This window comes from Bidens hawaiensis, unplaced genomic scaffold, assembly GCF_021521415.1.
Source record: "Bidens hawaiensis isolate Kalapana, Puna unplaced genomic scaffold, B.hawaiensis_p1.1 tig00011192_1, whole genome shotgun sequence".
Lineage (NCBI taxonomy): Eukaryota > Viridiplantae > Streptophyta > Magnoliopsida > Asterales > Asteraceae > Bidens > Bidens hawaiensis.
This window is the reverse complement of record NW_027491870.1, coordinates 563,410-575,848: the sequence shown is the minus strand read 5'-3', so window position 1 is coordinate 575,848 and position 12,439 is coordinate 563,410. Positions and strand designations below refer to the sequence as shown.

General features: G+C 36.0%; 1 protein-coding gene and 1 pseudogene across 2 annotated transcripts; one reads left to right on the top strand and one right to left on the bottom strand.

Moving 5' to 3' along the window:
• Positions 1-392: 392 nt before the first annotated feature.
• Positions 393-4,757, bottom strand: LOC143537486 (protein PEP-RELATED DEVELOPMENT ARRESTED 1, chloroplastic-like). The gene is made up of 9 exons (XM_077031244.1): positions 4,395-4,757; positions 3,309-3,464; positions 3,149-3,217; positions 2,890-3,060; positions 2,659-2,802; positions 1,846-2,004; positions 1,694-1,747; positions 1,069-1,128; positions 393-900 (listed from the first exon to the last, which is right to left on the bottom strand). The coding sequence occupies exons 1-9, from the start codon at positions 4,710-4,712 to the stop codon at positions 856-858; spliced, it is 1,176 nt and encodes a 391-aa protein (XP_076887359.1). The 5' UTR covers positions 4,713-4,757; the 3' UTR covers positions 393-855.
• A 2,149-nt stretch (positions 4,758-6,906) lies between these two features.
• LOC143537455 (uncharacterized protein At5g48480 pseudogene) lies at positions 6,907-10,543 on the top strand (annotated as a pseudogene). Its single transcript, XR_013136056.1, has 2 exons — positions 6,907-7,154; positions 10,270-10,543. The product of XR_013136056.1 is annotated as an uncharacterized protein At5g48480 pseudogene (transcript).
• The last annotated feature ends 1,896 nt before the right edge of the window (positions 10,544-12,439 follow it).

The following is a 12,439-nucleotide window of genomic DNA, read 5'->3' as shown; positions in this document are numbered from 1 at the left end:
AAAATATCACGCATTTGCAAATTATAAACAGAAATCACAGAATCAAATAACTTTAATATATAAAAACTTGGTGTTTAAATTTGAACCGTTTTAAACCTCTGTACCCTTTACCTATTGTTGCATTAACAAGTGCTATAACTCTTGATTTAGTTATGTATAAGCAGACGCCGATTAATCCCCGAATAATTGTTATTCTCCACCCTGCTGATTAATTTTGGGCTAAGTCAGTGGCAAAATCCGGCCAAAATCGCGATTAAGCAGACTTAGTACGGTTTCTAATGAGATTCCGGCCAAAATGTATATGTGTATATATAAACCTGAAAATTATATATAAAAATGTGTGTATTTATAAAACTTAAAATTATACATTAAAGTCTCATCCGATTAATCACTACTCCCCACCCTAGCGCCTGACTAGCGACTAGCAATTTCTGCAACACTGTGTATAAGACAAGTTATAAGAAAACGGTCAAAATATAAAAGACTCAAAAAGCTACAGGCTAATTAAAAATCATCAAATATACCAAATAACATCCTAGAGACACATTGATTAAAGTGGTCAAAATATATAGCTTCCAATCAAGTTAATAAACATCAAACCTTTATTTAACTTTTTGTAGCATCATCCTATATAACAGAGCAGATTGTCTTACTATGTTATATGACAATTAGTCACATATACACTCGGTTTGCTCCACTTGATTGGACCATTTGCCTTACCAGTTAGCAGAGTGAGCTTTGTGACACGGTGACGTGGAAAATTTCGTAGGAACACACGACCTTACCTTAGGTGATCACGCGCTAGTACATGTCTGGACATATTTGTGTAGCGTATTTGCATGTGGCCGGAGTAGCTTAGAATGCTATTTCTTGAAGAACTTGAAGTGTATTTTGATGAACCTGAAGATATCAAGTAAATATACAAGTTAAGAGGCATGCAACGGATCTTTAATGGGTATATCGTGTTTTGTCACGATTTAAATTAAGTATAAACAAATCATGTTAAATAATATTTCATATATGTGATATTGTGATTTCATTTGAAACTTAAAACAATATTGTACTTACCCATTCAAGATGTTGTGCAGTGATGCCAGAGATATTTCCATCATATATGCCACCTAGCACCTGCGTGTCCGACACCACGTATGAATTCTTATTAAACCCCCAAAAGTAGAAGTAAAAATGGGATTGGTGGGTAACGGGTGAAACGGGTCAAATGGGCAATTTTCTGGTATGAATTGGGTTGACTCGAAACACTTTCGATAAGACTATATAAACAACTAGTGAGTCAAATATGATTACAAAAAATAAAATTATTTCAAGAGTGAAGTTAGAAAAATTACATGTATGCCCCCACTGTTTCGAAAGCGGAACATGGTTGGTCCTTGGAATACCAGTTAAGCGCATATGAAATGACTAAAATACTCTTAATGATACTCATTGGTCTCAAAACATTTGACCCATTCGCATTAAATAATTTCAATAATTATCTAGTTTGTTGAATAAAGTGAATTAGGATAATTTAGGGATTAAAATTACACTATGGGTGTCAAACACTCAAACCATTTGACCCGTTCCCATTTTAGCTCATTTTTTTTTCAAAATAAACGATCAAAAAAATATACCCTGAATTGATCGAATAATAATAATAAGTAAATGAATTGAAATCATGAATTAAAAGAAATAGTACCTTGGAGACTGTTTCTAAAAACATGCCAGGTCGCACTGGATTTGGTTTTGAACCCTGTAAATCATTTAAAAAAAGACGCTGTGTCAGCAACATATAAGATTTACTGAATTCAATAACATTAATTTCTGCTAAAAACATGTATAAATGCTCACTTTTCCTGCAATCCCATTTGAAATGCTACCCCGTCTTTTACTTTGTTCTTCTTCATCGGTTCGGTCAGCACCTTCATCTTTGCCTAACATCACATTCTTGATCATGTCACGCACCTGTTTCCCGGGTTTCTGAGCAACAAGTTTGGTCAAAAAGTTAACCTGCATTGACAAAATGGGTAATATTGAAATGGGTGAAATAAAAGATAGGTAATTTTGTAACGGGTCATATGGGTTAGGATCAAAATGGTTAATTTCAAAAACAGGTTGGGTAGGCCTAGACCTCTAAACAAACCGTACGTTCAGTAAAGAGTTCGGCAGGAAGGTCGTTTATTTAATAAATGAACAAACATGAATGAACATGAACACACATCATGTTCTTTCTATTACATGCATAAACATACGTTTATGTTTGTTCATTTATGGTTGTTCGTTTAAGTTAGTTTACATATTTATTTAAATTTATACCAATACTAACTGGCTCATAGAACCAAGCTTTGAGTTAAGGCTAACAAAATGAACAAACGAACAAGAACACGTTCACTTTTCTTTGTTTACCTGCGTTTGTTACTGTTCATTCGTTTATGTATGTTCATTTACGTTCATTGAGAATATATAAGAACGAATATAATGTTCATTTTCTTAACGAACGAACATGGACAAGAAAATTTGTTTGTTTAAATGTTTATTTGTTCAGTTAAAGAAAACGAACGAACATGAACAGGCCTTGTTTGTGTTCCCTCGGTTCGTTTGTAGGCCTAGGTAGGCCTGGAACATTTTTTTCCAAAATAAACAATTCTTTTTTAATAAACAGACCTCTGATCGGGGTAGAGTATTTAAACCGCGATTATTTCTTTCATCTAATAATCCACCACCCATCATACTCCGGGCTTCTTCTCTAATTAAAACGAGTCTTGCCAACAGCTTTCTGTCAGGAACAACGGGTCTACTCTCCATAGTCTGCATTAAAAAACGCTCATTTAGATATGAATACTGTGTTTTTAGAAACATAATAAATTATTGTGGGTTTGAAATGAATAAAATCACCTCTAACAAGTCATCAGCCTGATTAGCTATATCATTTAGATTCGCCCCTGGAAGATGAACTTTTGCACCGTTTTCACTTTCAAATGCACCGCCACCTGCCGCCACTCTTCTGAGTAATTCATGTCTGCTTTCTTTTTGAGGAGTTCTGCATAGCAGCCCGACAACTTGCACCTATAGACGAGTGTAAAACAAACTATTATTAAATAATGTGATAAGTATTAAAATTGTTGGCGTGAAACATGTAGTCATTTAGTTTTACATGTGGAGGGCATTTTTTGGTGAGATGAGATAATACTGTCTCCTTGATCACTTCCAATAACGACTTCCGCTGTAATTGATATGACAAAAAGATTGTTATGACTTATGACATATGGCATTTAAACGGTTTTTAAATACAAAAAGATAAGTTGAAAAATAACCTTGTCGTCTTCATCTTTTTCTGCTAGTTGGATCATGTAATCTAAAGCCATCATGAAGCCTGATTCCATCTGATCAACTCGTTTACCGATCACACCTTGTGCAGCTAACAGCACTGCTAATTCTTCAGATTCTTCATCCATTTGGTCATCTTCCAACTATAAGATAATTCAAAACCGATTAAATTATAGGTTAGTTAACATGATAGCATCCCAATTGTAACTAACAAATATTACAATTGCAAGTATACTAAGTTTTTGTATACTGTTGATAGGGATATACATGGATTATGCCGAAAGATATTTAAATTATATGGACCAGCTTGATAGAGGAAAAAAGGCCAAAAATGGCCCGAACTCAAAAAGGGCATAACTTGGGCTACGAGTAGAATTACGGGGCCGTTAACAATCAAAGGAAAGGTCTCAATGAACCGGACCTTATGGCAAACCATTCCGCCAGACAACACTTTTTCCCTAAATTTTGCAGCATTCAAACCTTTCCAAAATTAGCTTGACACATTTTCTAGCTGCCGATATAATTTAGACCCTTATCTAAAGCTTTAAGCTCACGTTTCCATTATCCTTTTCTAATTTCGAAAATGTGGCAAACCTGCCAAATTTAGAAATCCCTTATATAAAAGAAAATATACTGAAACATCCAAACGATTACAATGAGGCGGCAGGTAAACGAGCAACAAGCTGCGCCACAACCCCGTTTTGGATAGCAAACTCAATCCTACTAAAAACAAATTTTTGGTTCTTAGAGCCGATAAATTACTATGCACGAGTGCACGACCCGTTGAACCAAAACAAAATGTGTCAAAGGCAAAAGGGATAAACACGTGTTGAGTCTCTAAACAACATTTCTTCTACTTTGAGAATTATCGCTAAATTATCTCTCTTTTATTACTTTGTCGCTTCCGCTCTGCATCAAAATCTAAGTTGAATTGTAACAAAAACAATTGATAAAGGGAGTGTAACACATGCACTGTATGATGAAATGCCACACTGAAAAAAAAACTCAAATAACACCCAAAACACACACACCCGTAACAAATTTAAACATCAAAATGAATAATAATATCTTACAAGATTCGCCATCTCTTCAAGGACAGAAGTAATTTGTTCACCGCCTTTAAGTAAAGCTTCATACTGAGCAGGACTCCAAGTGCTTGTTTCATCCTTTGTTGTTGTATCGTGTTGTCTGCTGGTCCTACGTTGGTCACGTGCGTCCAGTTCTTCCTGCGTGTAGCCTCCTCCGACCTCGTAACTGGCGGATATTGTGGATGCTGTTTTTTTGTTATAAAGGGAAAGTGATGATGGTTTATGAGTGGTGGTGTGAAGAGATGGTGGTGGTGGTGGAGATAGTAAGGTTGAGGAGATGATGGGTTTGGTTATGGAAGTCATGTTTTGTAGAGGTGGATTGGTGAACAAGGCGCTGCTGCTGGTGTATGAGACGATATTTGGCTGGGGTTCTGACTCAGGGGAGGAGGGGGTTTTGACTGTTGTTTTTTTTATTTCCTACACAAAATCCCGAAACCGGTTCACAACCCGCATAGTACGACCTGGTATTGGATTTCAAAACACGACCCAACCCTACACTAAAAAAATCCGGTCAAATATCCGACTATATTCGAAACCGGTTCATACACGACCCGATTTTGACTTTTGTTGACCGCAACTGGACACGATTCTTACCCGGTTTGTGTACCTCTACCAAAGTGTGTTTTTATGAGACTGTATGTTCAGGGCCGTCTCTACGTTCTTGGGGGCCTAAAGCGAACTAAAACGTTGGGGCATTTCTCAAAAACCAAATATAAACCCTCCTCCTTTACCCGGACTTGGGACCAACAATAATAAACTAATAAGTTTATAGTTGGCTGCTCAGTGAGTTAAATGCCATAAAAACCTGGACGAGAGATCAATTAGTGGAAATGAGGCTTTCTTCTTTTCAATCTGGTGGCCCGACATCTCTAGAAAACCAAATACAAGCCCAACTGCCCAATTATTAAAGCCCATATTATATTAAACATGTTTTGGCTGTGGGCCTTAACAAGTTGGGGCCCAAAGCCCTATCTTGTTTTGAATGGCCCACGGGTCGCCCCTGGTATGTTAATAGTTAATGCCGATTTTAGCACTTAATGACTGACTTACCTAAAAATATAATCAAGGAGGAAACTCATAATTGTGAAGAAACTCTTTTAAGTCAGGTTTCAAACTTAATATTAAGAATTTCAATTCTCAAGTTTTGACTACACTTCCATGCAATGGGAGATGGCTGGGGTTTTTACTACGGGCTAAGATAAGTTCAATAATGGTTTAAAACAAAGTTTAGATAAAATATCTATTTTGATTTTTCATTTTGTTACTATAAAAAATCTATATATGCTTGTTTATCTTCAAAATTCATTTGTTTAATAAAGTTAAGGTATATTGTTGGTGGGCTTGGAGTTTGGACTTAATGAGCTTGTAGCTGAGGAAGCTGATGGTGACCCGGACTCTCTCAATGGGATTTGGTCAAATTGTCAAAAGCATCTACCATTAGACAATATTTTTATACAAGACCAGCAACAAAATAGTAAAAGCATATTAAAAAGTTGCATAAAAAGGGGTTTGGAAAACTAGATAATATTCTTCCATTTTCGTAAAAAGTTGTATCTAAGTATTAAAGAAACAAACTTGGAGCTAGAGGTGTACAAAACCGATTTTAAACTCAAACAGAACCTGTTTGGTCAACGGTTGGTCAAACCGGTTCGGTTTATAACCGGTTTAGAAGCAAGATAGGCCGAAACTGACGGTAGATATTAAGGGGAACCAGTCATGAAACTGACGGTTTATGAGCCGGTTTGGGTGAAACCAGTTTTAAACCCAAACCATTTTTTTATACCTCTACTTGGAGCTGCCACCTGCCCAACCCCTTTGGGTTCAAATGTGGTTATTTACCAAAAGTATTTGTTTTTTGGATTGAGATTCTAATTTGGGATGGGTTTTAGGGTTATACGTTACTTGCATTGATAACGTTTTAATCAAAACAAAACTCTCACATAAACAAGATAAAATGTCATTGAGTGTCCAGAATCACATAATTTTTATAATGTTCAAAGAATATGTCAATTCTTTTAGCAACTTCTTGGTTTAAGCATTCAAAATTTAGAGGTTTAAACCTCGAAAAATACTAAGTCAACCCTGATAAATAGACAACTCTATGAGTACTATGAGTCCTATATTTGATTAATGAAAAACATTGTTACTTAACGATGAAAAGCATGATAATGAGCTTAAAAGTCTAATTCACGATCTTAGTTTATGCAATAACGCACACACATATAATATAATCGTTTTCAAGCATATGGCAATAGATTTTTGTCCAATATGTCTAAATTAAATTGTTGCATAATAACTTTTTAAACTTTCAGTTACAAAACCAGTAAATTAAATGCCACGTCCCCCATCATGATGCGCTTTTACACGTCTCCACCCACAAAACGGTTCCGTTTCCTCGCTTCTATAAAAATAATAATATCCAATTCCTCATTTCACCCACACACTTTCTCTCACTAAAACCACCACTTTCTCTCTCTAAATCTCACTCACCAAACAAATGGCTACCAACGGATCATCACCACCGGTCACCTTCACCTCTCTCAAGCCACAACTCTTCGTTGAACCTTCAAAGGTCAACGACGCCGTTGCATTCTACAAAGCCGCGTTTGGAGCCCAGGAAGTGAACGGTGTAACTCATCCGAAACGCAAAGCTGATCAGGAGCTTCCGCTGCTTGTGTCTGCTGAAATCAAACTCGCTTCGTCGACTATTCTGGTTTCTGAACTTGCTGATGGCTCAACCGCTACGTAAGCGTTATATTTCGTTTTTGTGACGGTTTTGGAGTATTATTTGGTTGATATATTGTACGGTTGGTTATATCTGTATAATATAGCTGCTAGTAGTAGATCTTATCGTGCTTTTAACGCTATTATTTGTACGTTTTTGGTGCTATTGTGCGCCGTAAGCGTTATATATCGTTTTTGAGTTGATTTAGTAGTGATATTTGCGATATATTGTACGGTTGGTTCGATCTGTGTAATATAGCTGCTAGTTATAGATTTTAGCGTGCTCGTTACGCTACTATCTGTACGTTTTTCGTGCTATTATGCGCCCTAAGCGATATATATCATTTTTGAGTTGTTTTAGCAGTGATTTATGGTTGATATTTTGTACGGTTGGTTAGATCTGTGTATAATAGCTGCTACTTGTGGATTTTAGCGTGTTCGTTACGCTATTCATTGTACATTGCATATGCTCTTCATTTTTTGTGCTGTTATGCGCCGTAAGCGTTAGGTTTTGTTTTTGAGTTGATTTAGTGGTGATATTTGCTTGATATTTTGTACGTTTGGTTAGATCTGTGTATAATAGCTTCTAGTTGTGGATTTTAGCATGTTCGTTACGCTATTCATTGTACATTGCATATGCTCTTCATTTTTTGTGCTGTTATGCGCCGTAAGCGTTAGGTTTTGTTTTTGAGTTGATTTAGTGGTGATATTTGCTTGATATTTTGTACGTTTGGTTAGATCTGTGTATAATAGCTTCTAGTTGTGGATTTTAGCATGTTCGTTACGCTATTCATTGTACATTGCATATGCTCTTCATTTTTTGTGCTGTTATGCGCCGTAAGCGTTAGGTTTTGTTTTTGAGTTGATTTAGTGGTGATATTTGCTTGATATTTTGTACGTTTGGTTAGATCTGTATAAAATAGCTGCTAGTTATTGATATTTTGTACGTTTGGTTAGATCTGTATAACTAAGCGATATATATCATTTTTGAGTTGTTTTAGCAGTGATTTATGGTTGATATTTTGTACGGTTGGTTAGATCTGTGTATAATAGCTGCTACTTGTGGATTTTAGCGTGTTCGTTACGCTATTCATTGTACATTGCATATGCTCTTCATTTTTTGTGCTGTTATGCGCCGTAAGCGTTAGGTTTTGTTTTTGAGTTGATTTAGTGGTGATATTTGCTTGATATTTTGTACGTTTGGTTAGATCTGTGTATAATAGCTTCTAGTTGTGGGTTTTAGCATGTTCGTTACGCTATTCATTGTACATTGCATATGCTCTTCATTTTTTGTGCTGTTATGCGCCGTAAGCGTTAGGTTTTGTTTTTGAGTTGATTTAGTGGTGATATTTGCTTGATATTTTGTACGTTTGGTTAGATCTGTATAATATAGCTGCTAGTTATTGATTTTAGCGTGTTTGTTACACTTTGTTACACAAATGTTCTTCCATTTTATACGGTTTTTTGCCCTAGATAACGTTTTTTTGTGCTATTATGCGCCATAAGCTTTGTATTTCGTTTTTAAGTTGATTTACTAGTGATATCTGGTTGATTTAGTTTGGAAGTTTGGTTAGATCTTTGTAATATAGCTGCTAGTTGTTGATTTTAGCGTGTTCGTTACTCTATTGCTGCCTCAATGTGTCGATTTACTTGTAGTATTGTTTCTGACGGTTACGTTTTTCGTTTATATATGATTTTCTGCCCTAGATAACGTTTTTCGTGCTATTATGCGTTGTAAGCGTTGTTTTCAGTTTAAGTTGGTTTACTGGTGTAGCTGTTTGTTGTAGGTTTTAGCACGTTTGTTACGCTATTGTTACCTCAATCTGTAGATTTACTTGTGTTATTTGCCTCACGATACATAACCGCTTTTAAGTTGGTTAACTAGTGTAGATCTGTTACTCATCTGTATAATAAATTTTCCGTGCTATTATGCGCCTTAAGCATTGTTTTCTATTTTTAAGTTGATTTGCTAGTGATATCTGCCTGATATTTTATACATTTGCGTAGACCTGTATAGTATTGCTGCCAATGTGGTTTTCAGCGGTTAAGTTACGCTTTGGTTATGTTCATTTTTATATGCTGTTTTGCTTTATTTAACGTTTTAAGTTGATCTGCTAGTGCTATTTGCTTGATATTTTGTATGTTTGCTAAGATCTGTCTAATATTTATTGTAGTTATTAGCGATTCTGTTACGAGATTGCTGCATTAAGTTGGTGATTTGCTTGTGTTGTTTCACAGTTTATCACTGCATATGCTCTTTGTTATAATACGACTTTATGCCCCAACTTACGTTTATCATGCTAAGTTTGGTTTGTTTTGTTTTGTTTTCTAATAACTGTTTTGTTGGCGATTTGTTGATTTCGTATGCTTAACGTTCGTGTTTTCGGTTTCATCTCTGTTATTTTGAACACATTTAATCGATTTATTCAAGCAATTTGTTGTTTCGTTTTCTTACACCTAATCTGTATTCCAAAATATCATAAATTTCTGAAAATTATCCGAAATTTTTAATTTATATTTATTATTTAATTAAAAAAAGAGTATCTCGGATTTTTTTTTAACAGCCAACTAAGTAATGCCAGGTACCCCGTACGCGGCCCCCATTGGCTAAAGGTAGCCCGAGCCGGCCACTAGTCCGGATAGACGAGCCCCTAGTGGTCCACCTGTTGAGGGATTCACCGGATAAAACCCAACCCTCACGCCCGCCAAACGGCACGACCCTCACGCCCGCCAAACGGCAAGCCAGGGTCATCCCTCATATCTCCCATATAAGTTGGTGGTAGTGAGGTTTGATCCCCCTACCTCTTACTTATAAAGTGAGTGCTCAACCATTGAGCCACAAACAACTTATATCTCGGATAATTTAGTTATTTGAAATGTCCGAAATTTTTTCCTAAAATGACATCTAAAAATATTCAAATTTTTAATATTTCGGGTTCGAAATATCCGGTAATTCGGTTGCTATTCTATTATTATTTTTTTCACACTCGTACTTACATCATGAATATCGATACGGTGGTTCCTATGGTTGATGCTTTTGAGACTTTTATTTCGAAGACCACAATTTATTCTTTAGTTTAAATAATAATTAATATATTCACACATCGTACATGGTTCGTCTGTAATATACATACAGTACGGGTCTGGTGTTGTGCTTGGAAACAGAGGACATTGAAGCCGCTGTGGAAAAGGCTGTCAAGGCTGGTGCTGTAGCTGAAAGTGAAGTGACCACTGAGGCTGATGTCCCGTGCTGTGTTGGAGAGCGCGTGCGGAAGCTCAAGGATCCCTATGGGATTGTCTGGCTCATCTGCACTCCTGCTGCCAAAAAGACACGCTGACGTGGAGGCTTAACAACCGTGGGATGGATTAGAAGTATTTGAAAAATATTGTTTTTGTCTGTTTTGCTAATGAAGAATTAACGACTGTTGGTAGGAAACCTATTTCCGTAGTAGTGGCAAACGGTTGGATTATGTTTGTTACTAATTGCTAGTATTTTCTATTTTGGTAACTAAATTGACCAGTTATGGGATTTCTATGAAGGATTTGATGTTGCGTTTTCATTTTACAGTACCTTTTTTTTTTGTCGAAGTTATTAATTTATTAATTAATATATTATAAAAAATAACATATTTTGAAAAACAAGTATAGTTAACATAATATGATGTTAGTTGCTCATATTTGGTTTCACGACTAATCTGTAGTCTGTACTAGGGATAAATTTTACTTTTCAGTGTAGAACTTTTATTTGCTTTATCACAAAGGTGAATAGGGGTGCACAAAAGTGACACAACCCGTAGGGTACGTATAGAATGTGCATTTTGAGTTTGATTCCCAACTACCCATATTTAGAATGTAGAAGTTGGAACTAGAAGAATTGAATTTGATTTATACCTAAAACTACTTGGAAGTTGGAATCGGGCATATCCTATACCTGTACTCAGTAATGCCCTATACCTAATACATTAATTTTTAGTATATTTTTATGCATATTTTACAACTTTTATGTAAAGTTTTTTAGAATCCATATTATAAAGCAAATAGTTTGCATTTGAGTGAATTTATGGATAAAAAGTAATTACTTGGTACTCTACTTTCATTGCATGATTGCATAAGTAATGGTAACCCGTTTTAATACCAAACATATATATGTGACAATCGAATATGGTATGGTAGAAACCCGATTCATGCACCTCTTGTTGCTATTCTTGATTTGTAGTAAATTAGTATTTTACCCAAGCGTTGTAAATCTCAAACGACGGTAAGTTAACACAAATTCGGTTAGTTTTGGTTACGTGTGTTATTATATAGGTACTAAAACAAATAAATATAATAAATAAAATATTGAGGTGGACTAACGGGGTAGAGTCGGTCGGTAAAACCGATCGTTGGTAAAACCCAACCGTTATTGATTATGGGGTTGAAGCGGACAGTCTACGCGAATTTGGTTGGGTTTGTCACGTTCGTTACCGTTCCAGAACGAAAAAAATAGTATATGGTTGGTTTTCATTACGTTCGCTATGGTACTCAGGGGCGAATCTTCATTGGGGCCAGGGGTGTCTCCCCCCCCTGTTTTTTTGTACAGTAGTGTAAATTTACCCGTTTTCGGCCGAAAATTTTTACGTAGTGTAAGCTTAGCCTTTTTTGGTCGAAAAGTTGAGTCCGGCCCCCCCTCGTTTGTAAAATTTTGAGCTCGCCCCCTCCCCCCCGGTGCCTCAGTTCAAGCATCGCCACTGATGGTACTATAACTAAAAAAATGCGGTTAGTTTACGCGAATCCGGTCGGTTTCCGTCATGTTTGTTATGATACCATAACTAAAACAAAACATAGATAAAATTAGTTTTCGATCGATTTTTGTGACATATGTTACGGACTTGAATTAACAAAACAGAAAAGAAAAAAAAAACACCAACCCATAAGGTGTCGAAAAAACCCAATGGGGACTTTGGGACACCTAAGTTCCAAATTATTATATATGATAATGAATTGTTGGGCCAGTAATGACCATAAAAACACAACTGAACTAGTTTACTTGGCCCACATACTAACAAATAGGTCCGTCCAATAACCCTTCCATCTTCACATCAATTGGGCCCTCAATAAACTGACAACAACGGGCCATAAACTGTGAATGAGACAAACACAATCCAGAAAAGCCTGTATTTAGAAAAATCTCCTTTTATTCTTTTTGCAGTTTGAATCAAGAAATTATATGAACATTATTATTTCAGATTTCATAAACTGAGTAGGGATTGAATCTCAGCTTATTGCCTGTTTACCTGTTATTTCACTGTAATCATTTGGGTGCT